The sequence below is a fragment of the Telopea speciosissima genome, chromosome 11, assembly GCF_018873765.1.
Source record: "Telopea speciosissima isolate NSW1024214 ecotype Mountain lineage chromosome 11, Tspe_v1, whole genome shotgun sequence".
In the NCBI taxonomy this organism is placed as follows: Eukaryota; Viridiplantae; Streptophyta; class Magnoliopsida; order Proteales; family Proteaceae; genus Telopea; species Telopea speciosissima.
The window spans coordinates 55498185-55523145 of NC_057926.1; the positions used below are offsets into that span (position 1 = coordinate 55498185).

Sequence of the window (24961 nt, forward strand, 5' to 3'; positions counted from 1 at the left end):
ATGGGACACCTTTGTGGTGCAGCAAAGCATCTGATGACAAACATCGAACGGCCAGGAACACCCGGGCATGCAATGCCCGTGTATTGAGCTGTGTGCTCGGATGCTCCTGCCCTATCGTGCCACAGAGGATCTGAGTCCGCTAGGAATCGCTACTCGCCTCTACCGATACCATTATGAATTAGCTAATTTTTGACTTATTCGACAATAACTATTATAATCATGATGAGAGCGTTAGAAGGAGAAGAAAATTTTTAATTGAATTTTTCATGTTGTCAGTGGTTGATTTTCCAAGTCCATTGTTTCTATCCCCCTGCCCAAAAGCTTGAAAGGGCGAAAATATTTTATTAAAATATGTCAGTAAATATGTTACGGACATTTTTAACGATCGAGTCAAGATGGCCGAGTTGGTCTAACGCGCTAGTTTCAGGTACTAGTCCGAAAGGGCATGGGTTCGAATCCCATTCTTGACAGTTGTTTTATCTATCCGCTCCTTTTGAGTGCTTTACCATTACCATAAGAATTTGGCTATTTTGCATTATCAAGATTTTGTCTCATTATCGTTCTTTTCTTCTCTTTTCTTGACATCCAAATATAACATGGTGACTCAAATTCATACTAGAGCATAAATCATTGTCCTCCAATCAACTTTATTTGAAGTTATATTTAATACAAGGCCTAAGCTATGCATGTCTTTCTTTACTTTTCCTAGGGTCATTTAAGTCTAACTTTGGTTCGTTCAATTCTTTTAATCTGAATCAAATCATTTCTTCATATTAGAGCATCCAAAAGCCTTTGTTGATCGACTCTATTAGGTCCTTCAATTTAAATCAAATCATTCTTTTGTACTGGAACATCAAAAAGCCTCTGTTGATTGACTCTTTCAATTCGTTTAACCTGAATCAAATCACTCCTCTGTAGTAGAGTATTCAAAAGTCTCTGTTAAACTTGGCCATGCCACCTCAAAAGATTTTTTCGTAGCTTATCATGCATCGGAGCTACTCTCAAATTAGCTCTAATATGATCATTCATTACCTTATCCCTCCTAGTTTTGCCACTCATCCATTACAACATTTTCATCTCTACTACACTGAGTTTATCTATAAGACGCTTCAAAACTGCCCAACATTCCGAACCATACATCCATCTGAAATTTAGTAAAAGTTTCGGTTCATATTTATTCACACTGAGTTTGTCTATATGATGCTTTTTAACTGCGCAATATTCCCCACCATACATTCATATGAAATTTAGCAAAAAATTCACTTCATATTCACTCCACAGTACAACATTGAATTCGTATTTAGCAAAATTTGAAACAATCTAATCAATCTGAAATTTTCAAAAAATAAATAAATCAACCCCAAATATTCATGTCCAACATTTTTATTTCCTATTAGAATAACAGTTTAGGAAAAAGAACCCCACAATGCCTATGTGGGGATTCCTTATCGTGCCTTGTAACATTCTAATCGGGGGATCCCACATTGATACTCTCTTTTCCCACACCTAATAGGCCCCCCATAGTTTCACCATGTTTCCTTAAATTATGGTTTTTCATGGAAGGAATGTGTTGGCGTCAAAGGCAAGAAGTAGTGTCATGCAGGGTCCGCTCCAAACAGTGGCTAAAGGATTCAGGCAAATAGAGGTGTGGCTGGATAAAGATGATCTACGAACTTGGTTGACACGGGAACCAAAGAGGTGTCCTTGGGGTCTTTTTGATATCCTTTTGAAAATATCTGTAATTATGTCTAAAATGGAATATAATTTTAACCTGTAAGGAACAGTATATGATATTTGTAGCTAACAGGGTATAGTAGCAAATATGGCTAGAGTAAGTTATCTATGTCTATAGAAGACAATGTAGATATATTTTTTATTTTATTAATTTATCTTTGCTTCTCATAAAATATAAATCGGGTGAGTTAGGGAGTTTTTTTAAATGGCCAAGTGAAGTTTTTCCCTTTAATGATGGATGTTATTTGTCTCTCTAAACAATTTAAATCTGTTAAAATACTTCGTAGAAGAATAGAGCCTGGGTGAATGTAGCTCACAGTCCTTGGTCCTTACCAACCTGCTAGGCCGACACCTTACAATCGCATGACTACATAAACCAAAATTGGGTGGCAATTTCAACAGTATAAAGCTGAATAGCTTGGAAAATAGCCTGTGGGTAGATTTCTATGTACCAACCACAGGATCAGCTGCAGCTGTTTTTTGCGAGAACACATGCTAACTGTATGTGGGGGAAATCTAACAACCTATTCCATATTGTAGGCAGTAAAGAATTATGATGACTAAGTAGGGTTCAAAAATCGGAGTCGGAGATCCGGATCTGGATAAGGCCTATAAGCAAATACCAAAATACCAAATAGATTCATCATTTCTATGAAATCTATCCAAAATTGTCTTAAGAAATGGCAACACCAAGTAGATTGGATAAGGCCTATAAGCAAATACTGAAAAACTCTAATGCACGAGATGCCAGACCATATTTATTCAAAATGATTAATTCATATTCTCAAGGAAAATGAATATGATGAATATGACAAAAAATTTGTCATTCTCGGCATTCTGCTCATGTAAACCTTGTATTGGAGTAAGTAATCAAAAGAACCATCCAAATGTAACATAGAAGGAAATGAAAAAACGTAAACAAGCTCTGATAACTACCAAGGTTAGAGGTAAATTCTAACTTGATTGCTTCTGGGGAGCTTCCTCGTTACTCTTGGCTTTCCCCCTAAGCATGTCAGTGAAACTTCCTCTCATGATTCGTCTGAACCTTGTGTCTTCCGGTGGGGATTGTAGCATGGCCGCCTTTGGAGACTCAACTGGTTCTGCAGGTTGATCTCCACTCTCTTTCTTTCCAAGCAACCCTCCTTCACCAAAGAAACTGGTCACTGAGGATGCAATTCCAAGATGGGCACCCATCACCTTACTGAATGTTTCAAAAGTTCCTCCTGATCTTTCCCTCATTATGATTTCAAGGGCTTCTTTATGTGCTGGATCAAGTGTGTCAGGTTCTTTTAACAAGTTTTGTACTGCTGGTAGGAGGAAATCCCTTACACTAGTTGTAGGAATATCTGTGCCAGTAGAAGAAGAATTTAGCATCACAAACCACCTAATAAACATAAAAATGAATGCAGTCACGTTCACATGCATCAATGGGGTTGATTAAGCTTCCCAATGGAAAGTCACAACAATAGAAATCAACCACCATATAAAGATTGAAAGTTGATTCATTGAAGAGTTCACCAATAATATTGGGAGGTAGGTCAGTTAAAGTCACGTTGAACCATAGTTCAAAAACTCAAGTTTTGGTCTCATTTTGGCCTGGCCAAAATGATCAAAATTTACCGGAATTTCGACCGAACGAGTTTTTGAACTATTCATTGAACAGATTGGACATTGTAAAAAATGGTTCAAGAAAAAGGGGTTACCTGCTGACATCAAGAAAGCTTAAGCAGTGACCAGCTATTGCATCCCAACCATGGTTGCATCGGTATCTTATTTGAGCCAGCATACCCATCCTGAGGGACTGATATGATAACATGTCGGGGATGTTTTGGAAACTTTTCCGAAACATGTACAAATGTGGGATTGAAATAATATTGTTAGCCATTATAAAGGGCATACCCAATGCACGAGGCTCACACCACTGCGGGGTCTGGGAGGGTCATAATGTACGCAGCCTTACCCCTGCATAGCTTTGCGGAGAGGCTGTTTTCCGACTTGAACCCACGACCACTAGGTTGTAATGGAGCAACCTTATCGTTGCGCCGAGGTCCACCCTCATTGTTAGACATTATCTCACTTAAGAAGATGTGTTTCATTATTGTGTACTTGGATTTAATCTTATGCTAATATTTCTTATCTTGCATCTTTTTATTTCTGTACCATTAACCTTATCAAACAAATACCAGTAAAGTGCAAAATAGAATACTGAATACCCATTAGAGTATCAATACAGTACCAATAAGGTATCATATAATGTCCAAATAAACTGTAACTAAAACTATTTTTAAGTGGAGGTACCAGTAGCAGAACCAGTATCCATACCGGTATCTCATACCAATTCCTGGCAACTATGACCTAACGTCAAAAAATCTCAGAGCTGAAACCAGTGTGACTCAGTAATAGAGATGTGACTCAACAAAAGCTAAAGTCTGATTTTACATTTTTATTTATTTTATAGGAACTGTAGCTTACCTGGACATTAAGGAATGGATTTTACAACAAAGGCATACAATATGCCCTATGCCTTTTTTTTTTTTGTTTGGTGGTTGTTTTGGGGGGGGACACAGATGCACAACACAAAACAATCATCAGATGAATAGTTGAAATCAGTTGATGTTGAGCATTAGAAGAAAGGGTGGGGGAAAAAGGAAAGTATAGTATTAGTTCTTGGGAAAAGCAAACCTGTAGCATCTAGAGCACGAATTGATTCACAAAAAGCATTAGCCCTCTCACAGCGTCGCATCATATCATTTCCAGTTGTAGCCATGGCTGAAAGTTGAAATATCTTAGATAAAAGATGTGCATCATGTCAAAGGAACAAATTTCATGACGAGAACATCAAGATATTTTCACAGAATTTAAAAATGAACCAGAACAAAAAATAAAATGATTAAAAACATGGAATTAGTTCTATTTAAATTGGAAGAATTTGAGGATATAATCTCGTAGTCTGTCTGTTGTATGAGGTACAGCCACCACCAATGCACGAACAACAGCAATGGTAGCTTCATGGGATCCATCCTCAAGAAAGGCATCCATCTGAACACGTATTTTATCGATTATCTGAAAGATGAAAATTTTGGTAAGAAAACTCTAGGATGGAACTGCTCAATAAGATTCATTAAACCAAAATAAGAATAAAAAAAATGGTTACCATGTCACTTTTTAAATGCTGGGCTACAGCTCCAAAAGCATCTATACTTGCATACTTTACATTGAGGTTTTGATCAGACCCAAGTGTGACAAGGGCAGGCAAAACATGAGTTGATGCAAGTTTCGCATCAATATACGGAACCTATTCACAGCGTGTACAAAGTTGTGTTATAAATGAATAGGGTGTAAGTGAGAACTTCTATTCCAGATGTGTTGTTGTGCATACAAGAACTTTCAGCAGATTGGCAGCACTTATCTTCATATTTACATTGGCACTGACAACCATTTCCCATAAAATATTGAAAACTATGCCATGATGTTCTTCAAATGTGCTGCATCAAGGTAATGAGCTATCAGACAAAAGGACAGATACAGCCAAAAGCCTGTTCACCAAAATTTACTCAAAAAAAAAAAAGAGTTGACAAACAATGAAATGTCAGATGGCAAAAATACCAACCATAGGAAGCGAACTGCATCAATGATCTCAGCATTCATATTTATGGGCCTATCCTCCTTCATCAGGCCCTGAACTAAAAGTTTTCTTAGGTATTCTGCTAATTGTTCATGCCTACTACGAACACCCAGAATGCCCGCCAAGAGAAGTGGAAGGAGACACATTATCGCAAGCCTCTCAGCCACCACAGTTTTAGGCCATAAACCTGCAATTAAGCAACACCATGTGACCATATAATAGTGAAGACCTACCTGGACTGGATGAGAAAACTTATAGCTAGACCTGTAGTTAAGCATCACTGTGTGAGTAACTGTGAAGACTGGATCCAGTTTAGTGCGGAATAGTTCAGTTTTCCATTCCCAATAAGCAAATGACACATCAAAAAATGTTGGGCAGTGTATTTTTTTTAACTTGAAAATATGTTCCAGTAAACACACATGGAATACAGACATACAGTAGCCTAGTGTATTTACCAAATATTTACCCTTTAAACCTACTTGACGTGTCATGCACCAGTGGATATGGATTGTCACACATTTGACTCCATCCACTCAAGTTCTTATACACATTTGAAATCCCTCTACCTTTGATTCTTGACCGGATAGTCTGGGGAAAACTTTTTAAATCATACGTATCCCCAACTGCTACCAAGAAAATCGGCAACATTATGTGAGTCAAATAATGATCTCCAAAGCTTTCGGATACAGCCAGCAAAAACTGCATTAGCAATATCAACATCAGCAACACCTATGTAAAGCATGGTACTATATATTTAAAAATTTTATATATTATTTCATCACCCCAAACCAAAACAAATGAGTCCTTCCCCCCCCCCCTCCAGCTGCCTCAAAAAATCCCTGAATATTGCAATAATATTCCCAATTTTGATAAATTTAGGCCTCATCACCTAAACCCCACAACAAAATAAACCAAAATTGAAGCTTCAACAGTTTTTGCTATAGAAACTGGTGAAAATCAAGGACAATATCATAAATGAATACTGAATTGGTTTTTTACCTTTGTCATACGATTTTTTAGATAATCTTCCTTTTGAGGTAACAAGCAGGCAAGTTGAATCAAAACTGGCAAGCAGTCAACATGCACCCAATCAAATGCAGGCCACTCCACATATCTCCTGACCAGAGCCAAAAAGAAAAAGAAGTAAATAGGAGCAGTCAGATTTTCATTCCATTCTCTCAACCTAAATTGTTAAAAGGTTTTGCTCCACCTGGGACAAAAGAAATGATATATAAATGAAGGATCAGAGAAGTTAACCACACCCTGCATACAGTTCAAGCAAGGGAGTGGAAAAAAATGCACCCCCTGTTTCTGAAGTTGCAAGATGACCAATAACAGAAGGAAATGGGCATGTCTCAATTGCTTTCCGGTACACAAATGGAAGCAGCTCTGTCAGCATGCACAGTAAAACATCAACATTCCAGCGTTCACGTTCACCTAAAACACGAAGATGCGACTCCAAAGAATCTTCGACCCCCGAAACAGGAGGACACCGCTGGCAAGTTAGACAGTAAGTATCAGAATCTCAGATTGAAACAATTTCCAGTTCCTAAGGTAGTCAAGCATTAATACCTTCCCCCCTCCCCTCCCCCCTCCAAGAAAAAAAAGAACATATATATAACACAAAATGGAGAGAGAGGTCAGTAAGCACTTGTTAGAAGGAAACACACCTGAGCAGAGCCGACAACATGAGAAAGTAAAACTTGCTGGATATGGTCCAATTTGTTCCCCCAATTAATTACCGATGGAACTAATTGTTTGAGTGAAGTTTCCACAACCACACCCGACGGATCACAGACCAGTTGGAACATCAACTCCTCAACCTATTCAACAAGGGAAAAATAAATTTTGGAGAAGTTTCTTTCTTATCCTTTCTTATTTTTAACAAATATCATGATATTATCATTAGGGAAAAAGCTCCTCTTCCATTCCCAGATTCATGTTTTAAACCTGTTCTAGAGCTTACATTGCAGCCAATCCTGCCAACTCAATTTTCTGCTCCATGAGTGCCTCTGAGCATATTTAGTGAGGCTGACCTTGAAATATTTGTCCATATTCGGAAAGAGTGGAAGCAGCAACGCCAGGTTATGAGAAGCAGCCTCTCGGACAACTGTTGCAGAATCCTCAACAAGTTGTTGAACAATGGACAAAATGAGAGAATCACGAATCTCAGGTCGAACAAATTCTGCAAGCTCCCCACATGATTCAGCAACAAGCAGCCTTCGCTCCTCATACATGTGATTTATCTGCAATTAAGGGAAAGGTAAATATGAAATTGTCATCCTTGGACAGAAAATGATGGAAAAACTTAGTTAAGCATATTTGCACAAAATGGATTTAACTCACTTGTTCCCAACACTGTGGAAGCAGTTCTGATTCAGTTCTCATCTCTCCTACATTCTTAGCAAGGCTTACGCAGGCCTGAAATAATATTTGAGCAAGATTCAGCATTATGTCCAGATCATAAAGATGTCGAAAGATGGTAGGATCAGGTTCCACTACATATAAGATGGCAAAAGAATAGTTGGGGCTTCAGATGTCAACTTACATCCATTATAATTTGTCTCTGCTGTTCATCCGGACGTTTAATTAAATTAAAAAGAGTATGTGTTAAGGAATCACGTGTGCTACTGTCTGGATGGCGCTCAATTGCACACATTATTAGAGGAAGGAGTTCCTGTAGGTATGAACAGCATCATCAGTGGAAAACCAAGAACATGGATAGATGAATGAAAAGTTAATAAGAGATTCAGAAAAAAACCTCACGATGGTTGATCAAAACATAAGGTACAATTTTAGGCAAGGCATCTGAAAGGATCTGAATAGTTTCCAAACCCTGTCAAAAAAGGGGGAAAAAAAAATATGAGGGCACTCAAGTGGGTGAAAGTGCCACCAATGGATAAGGCCAAAAATGCTCCTAAGGAATGTATTCTGTCCCATCAAAAGCTCACCATCTTTTCAGAAGCAGGCTTGATTAATTGGTTATCTAATTTAATGATGATCCCACTGTCATCTGGTGGTAATTCAGAATATTTTTTGTCGATATTCTCATCCTTTTCAACTGTACAGTTACCATTTGAAGCAAGTTGTACTGTCTCTTGTGAAATTTCCTGAGGCTGAGCTGCATTTTCTTTAGAGGTCTGAGTTCGCTGATGTTCACCATCTTCAACATCTGACTTGCCACATGCCAAGTCCATAGGATGAGACAGCACAGCTCCATCTTCATGGATCTCAACAACCTTTTCTTCCGTCTTTGTGTATTCTTTCTCACAATTGATAGGCTGTACAGGATTTTCAGTAACAGAATTCTTTGCTTTTAAGTTCTCTATTTCCAATTGCAAAGATTTTATTTCTGCATGATAGTTCACTGACTGGGATGGCAACTGTTCAAAATCTGCGGATACCCAACGTCTACCAGATCTAGATCCTTCGATGTGCATTTTCAGTGAAGTGATTTCAGCTCTGCAGTCATTGAGTTCCTTTCTTTGAAGCTCCAGTGATTGCTTTAAGTCTTGAACCTGCAAACAAGATATTACAAAAACCTATGCTTCAATAAAGTGACATAATTAAGCAGTCCAAAGGAAACAATTCAGACAGAGGACTACCTGAATTTCTCTGTCCTTAAGATCCTTCTGCAGAGCTTCTAACGACTTCATAAGGGCCATTATTTGTCCATCAGCCACTTCCTTACTCTTCAGGAAGGTCTCCTTTTCAGAATTCAGCTTCTCAATTGTTTTGATCAATGACTCATTTTCTCGAATAAGAGAGATTTTCTCCTGCAGTACAAGTAGCCTCAAACTTTTATTTGATTTGTACATGCAGCAAATTATCCAAATCAAGCATAACTAGCATGTCGAGTGAATGGTGGGCACCCAATTTCTTTCTGGCTGACATCAATCAATCCCTCCAGGTGGCAGGAACCAGATTTCCAGGAAATCGATCCCTCTATAGCATCACTCATGTAAAACTGATTGCACTAGTATAAAATTTAAGTTCTAATTATTTGAATGCATTTACAGGATTAAAGTGTATAAAGACATTTACATTGTTTCATAGCTAAAACCAAAATGAAAGTTACAAAGCTCCTTGTGACATATTTTTATTAATAACAAATCTTTTCCAAAATATAAACGATGGACTAATTTTTCATTAAATTGTGTAAGCCACATATAGAAATTCAAGGTACATACTATGAATTTCCTGATCTCAGATCCTCACAGTTTTGGAAAGAGACATGACCAAACATAATCAAATTGTGAGAAATGGTTAGTCAAAAGATCAAAAAGCAATTGGAATTGTGGAGTTGGGGTTAAGAGATTTTCGATTACTTTAATGAATGAATTAATTATTTGAGGAACATAATGATACCACAAGCTGAATGTGCCATACAAGGTATTGAAAATAAGTTCTAAACATAAACGATGCAAAGTTTAAGGTTAAAGTGGAAAGCTCCTAATGCTAATGAATGAAAAAGACATATAAACTATTCAGATATATAATTCCAATAAACTTATCATGCCATATGTGATCTAATAAATTATTGATGAGCAAGGGCCAAAACTCGATTCTGACTCGACAAATACCTCAGCTGCCTCTGGAGTGGATAAAAGATATTGATAATAATAACGGCGTAAAGCATCTGGTACACAAGCGGTCGTGTTCTGCCAAACATCAAGGTCTTTGCCTGCAACCTGCATGAAAGGTATTGACAAGTTGTAATGATGTCACAATATTTTAAATAAACAAGAATTTGCAGCCAGAATAAATCATTGAAGAGCATGGGAAGCAAAGTAAACATTGAAGAGCATGGGAAGCAAAGTAAACACACATATTTTTAATAAGATGACAGTCTTTTATAATCCTTTTAAGGAATCTGTAGATAAAAAATATTTAATGTTCATGTCAGAAAACAATATCTTGAGTGAGCTATTGCATGCATATTGCTGACGGCAGCTGTCATGTTTGAAATTACGAGTCATGCAATTTGGTCCTAACCAGAACTAAACTCATAGAAAAGAATATTTTTAACTAACATGTAAATTTTATATTTTTATTAATAATCATTAAATCTATGAAAAATTTCCCTGATGCTTTGAGGCCTTTAAGCCAAATACTTGGACACAGATATAGGAAAACTTGGCAACAATGACAGCCTTCTGGTTATCCACGAAGCAATCATCTGTGCTTAAATGCGTCACCACCAACCAGATAGGCCAAGGTTTTACAGATACAATAAAATAACACACACATGCACATACATACGGGGTTGCATGCTATAACCAAAAATATATACATAGATAGAGGGAGGGAGGGACACACACAGAGACACGGACAGAGAGATATAGAGAAAGAGAGAGAGTAGACTAGGGATAATCTTAGCTACCTCTTCATAGAATGTCATGGCAGTAAGCCGATATCCAGCTAGAAGCAAATATTCCTTTATAGCACAATTAACATCTTTACGCTCACTGTCCTTCAGAGGGCCCAAATCAGAAAAGGAAGTATTCCTCTTTCCCTGCTGCAAAGTAGGCCCATCTTCCACAGAAACATCTATATTAGACCCTGCAAAATATAAACAGGAAGGAAAGAAGTTATAAGCCTAGATATGTAAGGAAACCAGAAGCATTCATGAGAAAGTATGACTGATTGATCAGAGTGAACACGGATTTTATATAATAACTCCTACAGCACAACACTAGTAATAGTTGCAGACTTGCAGTGTCAGTTTGATGCATAAAGTTTCATTCCATTTCAAATCAACTCTCTCTGTCTCTCTAACCAAATTTCCTTATCCTAACAATATAATAAAATCCATTTATGGTGCCACCACAATCCACCTCCCCCCCCCCCCCCCCAAAAAAAAAAAAGAAGAAGAAGAAGAAAACGTCCACTAATTTTAAAGGTCCAAGATTCCAATGACCAACCATTTAAGTGAAAATTAATTCTATAACTCTCTAAATATAATTCTCCCTGGTTAATTTTGCATCAAATGATTTGGCAGATTTTACCACAAATGATTTTTCGGGGCTGGTCATGTATCAGGAGCCCACAAACAGAAAAGAAGGGAAGCACTAAAAGCAACAATCCAGAATTTGTTCTATTGTGACAACACAATGAAATTAAGCATTACCTTCTACTTCATATGAAATCTCCTAGAATCTTTCCCAAATCCAAAACTTCTAGAAACTGACAAATATTGAATCATGATTATGAGCCCTCAATCAATTTGTAAATAACCGTCTTATGATAGTATATGTTCACATGCATTGAAATTTCTCATGTTCAATTGAGCATGGAACACCAAACAAGCTATGTAGGAAGAATTTTTTACACTTAAGACAGGAGAAATGCAAGAAGGCACATCAGTGACTATAATAATGACTGAAAGATAAGGAAGGCATACCACTCAAATCATCTGGAGAGTATTCAGTTCTCTTTTGCAATTCTGTCTTCAGTCTTAAAATGTCTTCTTGTGCTAAACGAAGCTCATATTCACGCAGTGCCAATTTTTCTTCAACTGTCTCTTTCTCTTCTAGTAAACTCTGAGGGTCTGCAACTGGTCACAGAAAAAGAAAGGGGATTTTTTTTCCAGTTATGCTTCAAAAGTCATTAATCATAATTCAAAAATAAGATATAAATTGATTTATTTGTAAGAAAATACCCCATATACAACCCAGAAGTTTCCAGCATCAGTTCATAAACGCAAAATAAGGATGAAGAACGAGATAATAACACAACTATTAAAGGGTGTACCCAGTGCACGAGGCTCCCGCAACTGCAGGGTCTGGGGAGGGTCATAATGTATGCAGCCTTACCCCTGCTTTCGCAAAGAGGCTGTTTCCAGACTCGAACCCGTGACCACTAGGTCAAAACGGAGCAAATTTACCATTGCACCAAGGCCCACCCTCATAATAACACAAGTACACAACTATTACAAAAGCAAAATCAAAGGAAAGGTGGGGGGGGTGGAGAAAAATTGGATCTTCGCATGCTATAGCAGATGGAATATAAATTTATTTTTGAAACCAGATAGAAGACTTCATGTGTATAAGTCAGCTATGTTTCTCCCCCCCCCCCCCCATCATAAAAAATAAATAAATAAATACTTGCACATGAAGCACATTCTGCCAATTAATCACCGAAGGATTGCTTTTCCCAACAAAAATTTCAGGTTTATCTATATAATTTCTTTCTTCCATTTTCTGTTAAAAGGATTCTCGCTCTTGGTTGATTTGAAGAGCATTGGTTTTATCAAAGCCCGAATCCTGAAATCAAAATTGTAGTCCATGTTGTTTTCCTGTATTTCACAAAAGAGTATTCTTTTTCTTCCCCTGCCACTATTTATCGTGTACTAGCAACCTAAATAGAAAAAATGTGAGTGCGGGCATGTGTTATTGAAATTATATCTCCTAAAATACTATTTTCAGGAATAAAAAGAACCAATAAAAGAAAATCTCATGTCAGGTAACTATACACCTGCTATATTGTTTTACCTTGCCAGATGTAAGAATTTGTTGATAAGTTTTCACTTGTCAGATAACTTCAGGAGATTCTCTTACGTTACCTAAGTTTTACAGGGAACCCAAGGATCCAGGGTACAACATGACATTCCAAAAGAACAAAGAAGCCTCAAAGTTGGATCCTAGATGATGGAACCAAGTGATAAATTAATAGGGCTCAGAACCATTAAAAATTATCAACTAATAAAGAGAACAATATTTTTTGAGGACAGGTATGACTTTCAATAGAGTTGAATCATGAAATGGGATTCTAGTCAACCGCATTTAGTTGGGATTATTTTGTTGAGTTGAGAGAAAGAGATAAATATTGACATGTAAAAGTATCAAGCTGTATTAACTTAACTCAACCAAGCATCATCTGAGATGGAGGAAGGCAAGGGCCACTCACTAAGTATAACCCTAATTACTTGGTGTGGGAAATAGAAACCATGTTCTGTCACTCCCCTCTATTTAGGGTCACTCATGTCTTTCCTCACCAGTCACCCAAGTCATTTTTGGGCTTCCTACAAATTTTCAAACGTATGCTGGAACTATGTGATGCACCCTTTATGTTTCTTTTCCAATTCTTTTGGAGTTTCTTATGCATTTCCTCTTTCTCACATTTTGCAAAAATTTTGGTGGCTGCTTTCTCATGTATGTTTCTTTTTCATTTCCTTCAACATTTCCTTTCAGGCAAAACCATTCCAACTTGCAAAATGAAGACTAGAGCACCAGGTAATACAACAATATACACAAATGCATGCTCATCAAGTTGAGGAAACTTAAATTTCAACCCATTTATTACTTTTTAGTACGCATTGGACAACTTGATTAAGGAAGAGGACTAATATTGATTTGAAACAGAGAGACTGTGAATCTAGGAATCTGATGCTTATACAAGCTTAATGTAACTGTATCCACATGATATGATACCAATATCAGTTCTTGATACTTTCTTACTAAGTAACACCTCACCTCTCTATATCCTGATCTTCAATCTTACATTTGTATCTGTAAAAATTCAACTGCAGTCATTCTTCAAGAGGAATACTAATCCACAGAAGAAATATGTATGTTTTCATTAATTTATACGCTTCTTTAGTGGTGACTTTTTGTATACTTATGAGGTGTTATACTTTGCTACATAAAATTGATGTCCTCGTTTTTGTTTACTTCCAGGCAGGAAACTGAAGAGAAAACCATACAAAAATTGTTGCAGCAGTGATGGTGGTAAAATATATCTATGCTTTTGACGAAATAGTAGTTTTGTGCATATATCTTTAAATGCATGGGCTTCTCAATGAAAACACCATCTCATCACACCAATGGTTACAACCCCTTTACTGCACATCAACCTATAAAATGAATTTCCTACCACATTTTTTGTAGTCATTGCATTTGTTCGTATATGACACAGAACTTGGATATGCTTTCATGCATGCATTTGAGTGTATATGCAACTCAACTCTAACAAATTGCTAGTTCATACTTCATAAGCTTTTCATATGAAAAGAAGGTCAATTCTTTACAAGCAGAAAGTTTCACTTATTTTTATTTACGTACAGTTTGTAATGAATTTTGTAGTTAAGTGTGATTTTTCATTTTAGGACTAATGAGGTAAAAGGACAGTATGTTGGAAAGATTATAAGAGATAAAACAGAAAATGGCTGAAAAAAAGTGACCCTAATAATGATAAAAATAAGTTAATAAAGCCGAAAGCCTCCCAGCCAAGAGAACAAAACAATGACAGGAACAAGCTTGCATTTCCAGTCTATTAGATTCCATCAATCCAACTGTCCTGTGCAGTGCACTATGTTCAATTTTAACCAAATACATCATGCTAAGCAAAAAAAAAAAAAAAAGCGCCATAATAGACGAGGACCATGATTCTTCATAAATTATCATGATAACGGATTACACTCCAATACCGTGCACATACGGATTCAACTTTGGTAATATCTGCATACTGGCATCCAAGGCAACCAACTGAATGCTACAGTATTTCTCTCAACTAATAATGAGATCTTGGATGCTGATAGCTAACACATTATCTCAGGCAGCCAAATAGAGGTGACTCTGTCACGTAACATCCATTATCCAGAGTTGGATCTCATAATTAGACCGATTGGAGGACGTAAAAGAAAAAAAACGAAGTGTTCACTTAATAAAATTTGAAAGAATAACACTCGGAAGAGACGAGATTCAAGAATCAACAGTGACTGGAAAATTTGAAAGTAAGAAGAACAAAAAAAGAAAGAGAAAAACTAAACTTATACCAGATCGAATGGGAGAACTTCAACATTGAATTGCTACCGCATTAGCTTTAAGGCAGAGAAAAGGCGGGAAGGAGAAATGGCGGAAAGGATTAGTACCTCGGAGAGCGTTGAAACGAGAGATCTGATCCGGCGGGAACTGAGATATATCTGCGAAGAACTCCTTGAGCCTGATAGCCTGCGCATCTCGTCCGTCCTCGAGAAGCTCATGAAGCAGCTCAAACGCAGTCAGCAAGTAGTTCTCTTCGAGAAGGAAATTGACGACACAGTTGCAGAGCGATGTTCTCTCCACGTCCATTGATTCGCGCGCCGTATCCCAAACAGCGGATCAATGTATCGTCGAAGTCGAGAGATGCATTTCTAATAAATTGTGCTCGAACACAGGCGCAGGCGGAGGCGGAGCAGAGCTTCGTCGCAACTCGTAAAGACGTAAACAGACCCCAGCGGTGAACAGAGAAATCCTCAATTTCGCTTCGGATTTCGCATAGCAGCAGCCAGCAGGAAGGAATACATCAGATTTCATGTTGGTTCTCCCGTATAGGCTTTCCACGTTTGCAATGGGCCCAAGTCATTCGCGTGACGAAATCCACACGCGTGCCACGAGTCCAAAAAGTGAGCAACGAGGCAGCGGGGTAAAGACATTTTGCTTTGGTGGAGCCCGTACTTTTTAATTGGACTACTCTCCCTAAAATGGACCGCCTGATCGAGTGAGCTATAGTTTTTTACCGTTGATCCAGAATTTTTAATGCCTTGAACTAGATAATATACTGTTGTACTCTCCCTTATTTTAAAGACCTCTTTGATTGTGAACCGGGGAGCACTAGAGAGTACGATCACGTGAGAGTAGGATTAGACAATTTTATATTTCTATATTTATTAGAAAAGGAACGCTAAATGCCTCGACAGTGTGTACCTGCGCCCAAACACAGCCTAGAGCGATAAGACCGGTGCGGCGGTGCTGCCTCTGGAAAGGCAAAAAGGACTAGGGGTAGCATTGGTCTTTTCACATCATGTTGTGTCTGTGTGGGGGGCCAATGAGAACACTCAATTCTATCTTTATAGATTTCTCGAGATACCTTCTTACAAAGTTTTGTTATAGCATCAAAAGCTGCTTCTGGTTTAGGTGAGCAACCCAGCAAATAGCCATCCATAGAAATTAGCTTATCGACTCCCCGAACAGTACTATAAGAATCGGTACTGAACATCCCTCCCGTAATAGTACAGGCTCCCATAGTAATGACATATTTTGGTTCAAGCATTTGCTCATATAATCTCACTAAAGAAGGGGCCATTTTCCTTGTTATCGTGCCGGCTGTTAAAATGAGATCCGCTTGTCTAGGACTCGATCTTGGTACCAGTCTATAATGATCAAAGTCGAATCGTGAGCCTATTAATGAAGCAAATTCAATAAAGCAACAACTGGTACCACATTGGCATCACGGGGATGAGGCAGTCATTTCACCCCCTTTATGTCTAGGCTTGGACGCTTGAGCGTTGCATTACCCCCACAAAAAATTTTCTCCATTTTTATAAGTGGTTTTTTTCCTAATAAACCAGTTCGTGGATGGACCAAGCGGCCAACCAAGATTGGTTGAATTGAGTTGAATTGAGTCTGGCCTTGGACGCTTGAGCGTTACATTTCCCCCCCACAAAAATTTTCCTCCATTTTTATAAGTGTTTTTTCCTAATAAACCAGTTCGTGGATGGACCAAGCGGCCAACCAAGATTGGTTGAATTGAGTTGGTAGTTGGTACTCTCTTTGTAGCCATATGTGGTTAAAAAAACTGGCATGTGTATCTTAACGTTTCATCTAAAAGATAGGATTAATTATTAGTGAAAATCTCTCTTATTTATGTTGTTGGTTCTCTTGTGAGGAGGGCAAATATCTTTAACGAGTAGGATGGTTCATTGGTTTGGACCTTAGTTAGTAAATTTGCATATACTGCGCGTATTATACGCAAACCCTAACGTTTAAATCAAAAATAGTTTTGTTGTCGCATTTTTTCGTATTTTTATTAAAATATGCGCTTTTTAAAAGTTAGAGTATTAAACACGAATAATACCATATTATACGCGTTTAATACTTTTTAAAACTTAAAAAAATAATAATAATAAAACTAAACTTAACCTAAGCAAGTTCGTTTCACTTTCCCTTCCCATTCTTTTGAACTTCGAACAAACTCTACTGGGCTGCTGCCGCTGCTTCCTGCTGCCCCCCCCCCCCACCCCACCCCAATCTCCAATCATCTTCACCACCGGCGACGGTGAAGGCCAAGGCAACGGCGACGGCGACGGCGGCAACAGCTTCTCTTCTCGTTTCATTATAGTTCGGTTGTTCCTCCTCTTCTTCTCTGTCTCTGTTCGGAAGGTTTGTCCTTTTTCCCTTTAGTGTTTTCTTATTTATGTTTCTTTTCCCTTTAGGCTAGATTTGGATGTTCACTTTTAGTGGATCTTTTTTTAATGCTTTTTCCCTTGTATAAAATCTGGGTTTCGTTTGTATTCCTTCGGCTACTGTGTAAGTTTGTGATTTTACTTTCGAAAATTATTCATGGGTTGACTCAAGACTTGGCAGCTCAGCTAGTAATACTTCCCTGAATTTTCTTCTCTGAAGCCCTGCAAGCGAGAGAGAGAGAGAGAGAGAGAGAGAGAGAGATTTGGGGACATCTACAAGGAACGAATTAGTTGAGGCTATGTGTGATTTTACTGCAACTATACCATCCATTTAAAAGAAATAAATTAACTACTCAAATGGTTAAAAATTTTGAAGATTGAACAACTTTCTCTTTGATGTAATTTGTGGTTCACTTGTTAGGTGGCCCTGAATCAATGAGAGAGAGAGAGAGAGAGAGAGAGAGAGAGAGAGAGAATACAAAAATTAAGCATATTATATTGTGTTTATTTTAGTTGATAAAATCATTGTGTATCTATTATTATTTTGTTCATTAGGTGGTGAATGTATGTTACATTATGTAACTTACATAATGAATATATGTTCGTTTTTTTTAAAAGTATTATTACCATCTAAGTCATATTAAACACGTATTAAATGCGTATCGTATAATTGTCGTATGCATTTTATTACACCGAATTATTGAAAAATATTATTGCCATCTAGTCCGTTTAATTGCCGTACGTATCCGTTCCCGTTCAATTGCTGTTCCTGAACTTACTAACTAAGGTTTGGACTAAGTCCAATTCCTATTTTACTGGTCAATTGGTTACAGTATTCAAAAATATAACTCGTTTATCTGAGTGAATTTCCCATTACTGAAAAATTACTTGCGAAAATCAATCACTTCCCTATATTTGCCCTATATCACTCAAACACTCATACTTCATACTTCTTTTGTCTCTTTAGGAAAACAAATTTTCATTTCCCTTCCTCCTCCGATAATTCCATATCCCTAAATTACCTTAAGATCTCCTCATCAAAAGATTGTTTTTCTATAGTGTGCAATAAAGGTGTCAACTATGAACCGGAATAGATAAACAAACCAAAATTGTCCATTTAAAATCAAATCAAACCGCAAAAATCAGTTCATTTCAATTTTAAAAGTCTTAATAATCGGTTGATTTCAATTTTAAAACAGAAAACCATTCCAGACAGATTAACCGATTAAAACCTTTAAATCGGTAAACATGATTACATATTATATTATTTCTTATGAGCTAAAACAAGGAGGGAGAATGAGAGTGATTGATTGAGACTGAACCCCTTTCTTTCTATTTCTTGGTCTCTCGTTCTATCATCTCTCGTCACCATGTCATATCCACTATGATTTATGAGTGACTGGTAGCAGTGCAATGGGTATTTTATTTAAACACGACACTAAACTTAACGACTCGTTTATTTTTTTATTTTTTAATCATAACCGTTGAAAAAAAAAAGGTTGTAACCTGCTCACCGTGACAATAGGTTTCTTTTTTTTCCAACTCTTCCTTTCTTCGCCGATCAGAAAACAATCATCCTCTCCGGTGGTGGGTTAGGTCCTGCAAATCTCTGTTGAAACCCCAAGACACCCGAGTCTCGAACTGGGTGGGGAGCTTCATCTCCTTCTCGAACTGGTTGCCTTAATCGAAAGCTGGAAGGCTCCTCTTTGTTTCATACAGAAACATTCTACGCCAAGCGATATCCGCAATATCTTTGAATCAGAACCCCTTAGCTCTTCTTCAATCATTGTTTCTCCTCTCTGATTGAAGCTAATCGACCTGAGATTTGTTGAAAATGGCAGATTATTGGCCGATCCTTCAATTGTTCACGCAATATAGGTAAAGACATTAGTTGTCTACATTAATTTCCCCTTCTTTAGGCTTTAAATGGTGTTTTCTGATTGGGCTGGATTTGCGAGGATTGAAGATTTCGAGGGGCTTGGGATGGAACATTGAATACGGTTGATGGAGTTTGTGTTCCAGTGATTCTTTATTGCATTTTGTCTTTTTACGTTCTTTTGGTAATGAGAGCTTAGAATGACAGCATTCTATCTCGAAGGAGAGATTTGCATTTCTTTGGGCCGCTGAGGAGGAAGAAGAAAGAATTAAAGTGAATAGGGTTCCCGTGTTGGGATTTTGGACGGAGTTCGTGAGTATTCATTTTGAGTTCTTCATCTTCATGGAATGAATAAAGAATGTTTTACTCGACCTTTTAGCTCAGAAGTTGTTATAAGGTTTTTATTGGGCGTATGTGGACATTGTCTTGTTACCTTCCAGATCCATTGTATTGTTTAAATGGGTTTTATTCAGTACAGGGGCAGTTCCTGATCTCGAAACGTGAATGGCTGGTTTGCAGAGGCCTGGTCTTTCCGAGAGGGATGTAGACGGGGGTATTGCTGCTGTTAGGGTTTGAGTGGGTTTTGAGTTCCGGTGGGGGTTTGGTTTTCCTATCCTTCTCGGATCGTTTCATTCCGACTACCCCACCCCACAGATCTGGATCTGGCAACCTTCAGGCTAAACGATGAAAACAAGGTTCACTCCTCCCACCTCCGACCTCCGCCCTCCGCCTTCCACCGTATATTGTCGGTTGGAAGATTGAGGGTTTATATACATATAAGGGAAGATGGAGTTTAGGTTAGCCGGTTACAGGTAAAATAATGAACGGTTAGGATTTTACATTAGAAATCAACGGATAAGATTTCAAGTGTTGCATATAACCTCACGTTTAACCCACCTCCCATGATTTATATTCATTGCATTTTGAATCGAATCAATAAGCTGGTACTAAACTGATTGACACTCTTACTTGTGTCCATGATTTTTCCTAGGACTCTGTAACTCAAACATCCCCGAAAAAAGGATATTTTCCTTTTGAATTCAATTTTTTTTTTTTTTAATAGAGAATAGGCTATTCAAGCATGCGTGTCCAACAACAAACAAAGGAAAAAAAAATATATAAAACAGATAAAAAACATGATAAATGCAAAACCATGGGGTAAAAATTGACTCGGTCTCATATGTCATTGACTGGGTCATCCAGACTAGGATTCAGTCACAACTCACAACCACTTCCCTAAATAACATGATATAGGCACAACGTCTCTTATAAGTCTTATATAATTATAGGGAGAATGTTCTCTGTGCCACAGTGCAGGCTGTGCCTAGGCACATGGGCAGCCTATGCAGACCAAGCCACCCCCTCCCTGTTTTTGCTGGGTTGAATCCTCCAGCTCCTACCACAACCAAAGGAGAGCCAATATAATTAGAAGAAAAGAACGCCTCCCCGTCGTGTGCAGTGATGTATTTTTACGCCTAGTCCAAACACAGTTCGGATATAAAATAGGGAAAATTTCCTGGATCTACTTAACAACAAAAAGATTTACAAAACTGGAATATATAAATTATGTTTTGCAGTTACAAATTACGATGTTGAAAAGATTTACATAACCCCGTCAAATTAAAAAAAAAAACTAAAATAAACAACCTAAAATACCCCCACAACCCACCTTCTTCTTCTCTCACAAATTTTTAATTCAACCGCTTCACAACTCCCGCCTTCCTTCTCTTTGATCTTTTATTTCAATCAGAATTGCTTTCGAATTAAGCATTGTGCCTCTCTCTCCCCTTCTCTTCTTCGTGCTCGATTGCACCCTGGGTTAAATCCACCGGAACGATGTGCTCGACTTTCTTGAATTGGGTTGGCTTGGGAGATGAAAGCTTCAAATTGAGTTCGTCTATGGTGTGGAAGGTCGTGCGTGATGTTGATTTGGAGTTGAACTGTGGGAAGAGTGATCGGTTTAGATGAGGATGCTTCTGTGGTATTGGAGTTGGGACAACTTTGCTGTCAACAGTGGCTTAGAGGTCTTCCAAAGCTTTGCTACTCTGCACTAATTCTTTTTCTAATTTACGTATGGCCAAATATTTCAGAGACCTCAGAAATAAAAAGAAGAGATGGGACGGTAAACAAGAATATTAAATGAGAATTGTAACTTCTCAAAGCAGTATCAAATAAGGCTGAGTTTTTACCAACAGAATAGTCTGGCTCTCTTGATGACTTCCAGGCCAGAAAATAATATTTTAATAGAGTTGAAAATGGTGCAATGTGTTGGTTGCAGAAAAAACTTAGAAACACAGTATGGAAAATGGTTCTTCTGTATTTTCATATTTAAAAAACTAGAATCAATTTTAAAATTTCAGAGAGATTAGTCTTTTAGTATCTAGGATGAGGAAAATAAATAGTTCAAGCGAACTGAAAGTTGACCAAAAAATAGAGGTTTCGACTGGCTTAAAAAGCAAGGGAAAACTGAGGGAAGAAAAGAAGAGAAACAGAGAGAGTAATAAGAGGAGATTTGACTTGAGATGGAGTAGGAATAAAATTGAAACAATTGGACCCAGAACACTATACGATAACTCTAGTAGTAGAAGAATGCAGAAATGTTCCTTAGTCATCGAAGAAATTGTCAAGGATGAAAGATTCCAATAAAGTCGAGAGCGAGAGAGTGAGTGAGACTTGATAAATTACAAAGATGTTGAGGGTATTGTAAGAAATTCATTCAACTTTTTCTAATGGGTTGGGATTTTTGTAAATCTTTTCTACCTTAAAACTAATTCGTGTAAAACAAATTTAAAGTGCGTCGGATGGATAAATCTTTTTTTAATCTAGATCTAAACAATTGTCCCTATAAAATAACCTACACATCCCTGCCCTTCTGTGGGCGATCATGGAGATGAGGTGTAACATACAAAGACGTGGCAATTACGCCACCGTAATGTTAGTCTGTTGAAGATCTCTGTCACAGATATTTTTATGACGTGGCAATTACTCCGTCTCTTAATTTTGGAAGCTACTTGCTGGTTACTACAAGTTCTACAACCATCGATCCTACCAGTGCCAAAAGTGATGAAAATTTTTGTTGGGGTTGTCGCATTAATGTCGATCCTTCTGTCCTTGTCTCTTGTAGTATCTCTCTCTCAGACACACACAGAGTCTCAGTCTCTCTGTTATCCTTTCTGCTCATACGTAGACTTGTCGTCCAGTTGAAGATAAACGAAAGGAAACACAGTACTAACTCCAGTGCATGGAAAGAGATCACAACTGATAAGTATTATAAGGTAAGCATTGTCCCTCCTCGCGCTAATTTCTACTTTGTCCTCTGTTTTTTTTTTTTGGGTTAAAATGCCGCTGAAATGAGCAGAAACCCTCGGCTCCCAAACTGGAATCTTGGTTGGGAAGTTGGGAGGCCCATATGCTTTCAAAAACAGAGAATCAAACTCAAGAATTTGATTCTTAGTTCTCCTGAGCCTTACGGGTTAAGCGTTGGAAGATGGAAACGGTTTCAATCAAAGAATTAGATTCATACTATCATCTATGAAACGGGTGAATTATGAATGAGGATTCATGTACTTTGAATATGACAACAGAGATGCAATGGACAGAGCAGAGGCCACCGATAGAATGCAAATTGGGTCCGGTAAAACAGTGGTTGGTTTGTATGCAGAACGAATGAATGAAGAAAATCCGCAGCGAAAGAAAACCCAGATGGCATTCTCTGATGTACAGGTACAAAATAGTAGTATAGATTTCTATTTTTTTTTAATTTTTTGGTGAATGTATAGATTTCTATTTAGCTGCTCATTCTTTTGCAAAAGCTATCCGTCATTATTTTTATTTAGTTTAATGGTCTCTTGAGCCAATAAACTTGTGAATTTTTTGCACTGAAGAAATCTACTTCAAGAGCGAAAGAACTGCATTTGGCGAAGAGGGACATTGGTCTATTGAATGAGAATAGAATGGTAGCCGAATCTGTAAAAGACCAAGCAGAATCTGAGCTCTACAGTGCTAGGATGAGGGTGAAGGGTCTCACTTCGAGGATTGAAGAATCAAATTTAAAAGCAAAAGCTCAGAAATGCGAAGTTGAAAAGCTGCAGAAGCAAGGAAAACATGATAATGTGTTGACAGTCACTTTCAGAAAAGCAGATGATTACCAGTATGCACAAGTGATGAGGGAATTGGAGTTTGTAAAACAAAAATTGAGTAAGCTTAAGCTTGAGAGGGATTCTGTCCTGGAAGCAAAATTGCTGGCAGACAAGGAATTTGAAGACTCGTTTTCTAGATTGAAGTCGCATTCAAGCACCGTGGAATCACTAATGAAAGAGATTGAGGAAATCAATGAAGAGCAAATACTTGTTCAGCTAGCTAGGATAGAAGCAGTTAAAGAACTTGGAACAATTGAAGCCCAAAGAGAAGCAAAGGCCTCTCATTTCTCAGAGAAATTGGAAAGAATCAGAAATAGAATCAAGGACACAACCCAAGAACTAGACCATGCAAAGGAACTGGAGAGCGAACTGGCCATTACTATTTCAGATGTTGATGTCTTACAAAATGAATTGAAACTAGTTAAGGCAATGAAAGAAAGGGTTGAGAATAAAAAATCAGGTGATATCGAAGTCCATAAAGGAAGGGAAGAGGAACCACAAACTTCAAGGTTATTACAGCCAATTACTGGAGAATTGGATGCTGCAAAGAAAGAATTAGCACGAATCAGAGAAGAAGAATTTCAATTAATGGCCTCTATGGACATAATACGAGATGAACTCCAGCATGTGTCTGAAGAAAGTACTCAGCTGAGGACATTAGAAGAGAATGCAGACTTGCTTCTACGGAGCTTAAATTCTAAACTCTTTAGGGGCAAATCCAAGTTGAAAGCTGCATTTACTGCTGAAGAGAAGGCAAAAACAATCGTGTCCAATCTTTCAGCGACACTTCAACAGTTACAAGCAGAAGCAAAGGCTGCAAATAGGGAGAGAGAACTTGTTAGTGAAGAAGCTGCTAGCATCAGAACAGAAATTCAAGAGACAGAGTCTAAGAATGGCTTAGCAGAGGACATGTTACAAGCTGCCATGAAGGAGCTTGAAGCAGTCAAAGCATCAGAAGCAATCACTCTTGAGAGATTAAAAGCTCTTAGGGAGAAAACCTTGAAGGCAAGAGCTTCAGAATCTCAGCACAAGTCTTCAGTAACCATCTCAACTTTTGAATATGAATACTTGACTAGCTGCGCAGAAGGGGCTAAAGAAATTGCAGATAAGAAGATTGTGGCAGCTCAGGCATGGACTGACGCACTAAAGGCCTCTGAGAAAGAGATATTGATAAACTGTGAAACAGCTCAGCGAGAAATCAGAGAGTTAATGCCGGTGAAAAAGCAAGAGGTATACAGAACAGAGAAGTCAATGAAGGTGAAGGTATAAAGTGAGGATGAACTACACAATTGGGAATGGCAACATTAGTAACACCGAGAAGCTACAAACATGCAGCTTGAGAAAGCACTGCCAAAAGTCTATTAAGACAATGGCAGCAAAACCAAGAAGGCCTAGCTCTGGAACACTGCAAAGCCAGGAAGGTA

At 37.9% G+C, this 24961-nt stretch overlaps 2 protein-coding genes and 1 non-coding gene across 6 annotated transcripts; 2 read left to right on the top strand and 1 right to left on the bottom strand.

Annotated features, from left to right (window-relative positions):
• The first annotated feature begins 389 nt into the window (after positions 1-389).
• Positions 390-470, top strand: TRNAL-CAG. The gene has a single exon. It is a non-coding gene; the product is annotated as a tRNA-Leu (tRNA).
• A 1993-nt stretch (positions 471-2463) lies between these two features.
• LOC122646310 (RAB11-binding protein RELCH homolog) lies at positions 2464-15491 on the bottom strand. 3 transcript variants are annotated; one of them, XR_006330591.1, is made up of 21 exons: positions 15231-15491; positions 11763-11915; positions 10743-10921; positions 9943-10050; positions 8965-9135; positions 8311-8877; positions 8121-8195; positions 7908-8036; positions 7706-7780; positions 7396-7605; positions 7030-7182; positions 6622-6854; positions 6359-6476; positions 5926-6058; positions 5345-5546; positions 5114-5219; positions 4889-5029; positions 4674-4797; positions 4417-4533; positions 3438-3569; positions 2944-3080 (listed from the first exon to the last, which is right to left on the bottom strand). XR_006330591.1 is itself a non-coding variant. In XM_043839839.1 (20 exons), the coding sequence occupies exons 1-20, from the start codon at positions 15427-15429 to the stop codon at positions 2689-2691; spliced, it is 3585 nt and encodes a 1194-aa protein (XP_043695774.1). In that variant the 5' UTR covers positions 15430-15489; the 3' UTR covers positions 2464-2688. The 3 variants fall into 3 exon arrangements, 2 of the variants coding, with proteins under 2 accessions (XP_043695774.1, XP_043695775.1); XM_043839839.1 differs by lacking the exon at positions 3438-3569 and having other exon boundaries at positions 2464-3080; positions 15231-15489; XM_043839840.1 differs by lacking the exon at positions 2944-3080 and having other exon boundaries at positions 3394-3569.
• Positions 15492-22864: 7373 nt separating this feature from the next.
• Positions 22865-24940, top strand: LOC122645527 (protein PLASTID MOVEMENT IMPAIRED 2-like). Of its 2 annotated transcripts, XM_043838838.1 has the most exons (4): positions 22865-23121; positions 23283-23981; positions 24027-24800; positions 24834-24940. In XM_043838838.1, exons 1-4 carry the CDS (start codon positions 22960-22962, stop codon positions 24843-24845), a joined length of 1647 nt encoding a protein of 548 aa, XP_043694773.1. In that variant the 5' UTR covers positions 22865-22959; the 3' UTR covers positions 24846-24940. The 2 variants fall into 2 exon arrangements, with proteins under 2 accessions (XP_043694773.1, XP_043694772.1); XM_043838837.1 differs by having other exon boundaries at positions 23283-24800.
• The last annotated feature ends 21 nt before the right edge of the window (positions 24941-24961 follow it).

Bases quoted from the DNA above. Each gene is read 5' to 3' on its own strand.
- LOC122646310 (XM_043839839.1), bottom strand. From the start codon at position 15,429: ATGGACGTGGAGAGAACATCGCTCTGCAACTGTGTCGTCAATTTCCTT. The intron at 9,136-9,942 runs GTATTTGTCGAG...CTTGTACTGCAG, and splicing joins CCACTCCAGAGGCAGCTGAG to GAGAAAATCTCTCTTATTCG. The intron at 3,081-4,416 runs GTTTGCTTTTCC...CTACTGGCACAG, and splicing joins TCGTGCTCTAGATGCTACAG to ATATTCCTACAACTAGTGTA.
- LOC122645527 (XM_043838837.1), top strand. From the start codon at position 22,960: ATGTACTTTGAATATGACAACAGAGATGCAATGGACAGAGCAGAGGCC. The intron at 23,122-23,282 runs GTACAAAATAGT...TTTGCACTGAAG, and splicing joins TGGCATTCTCTGATGTACAG to AAATCTACTTCAAGAGCGAA.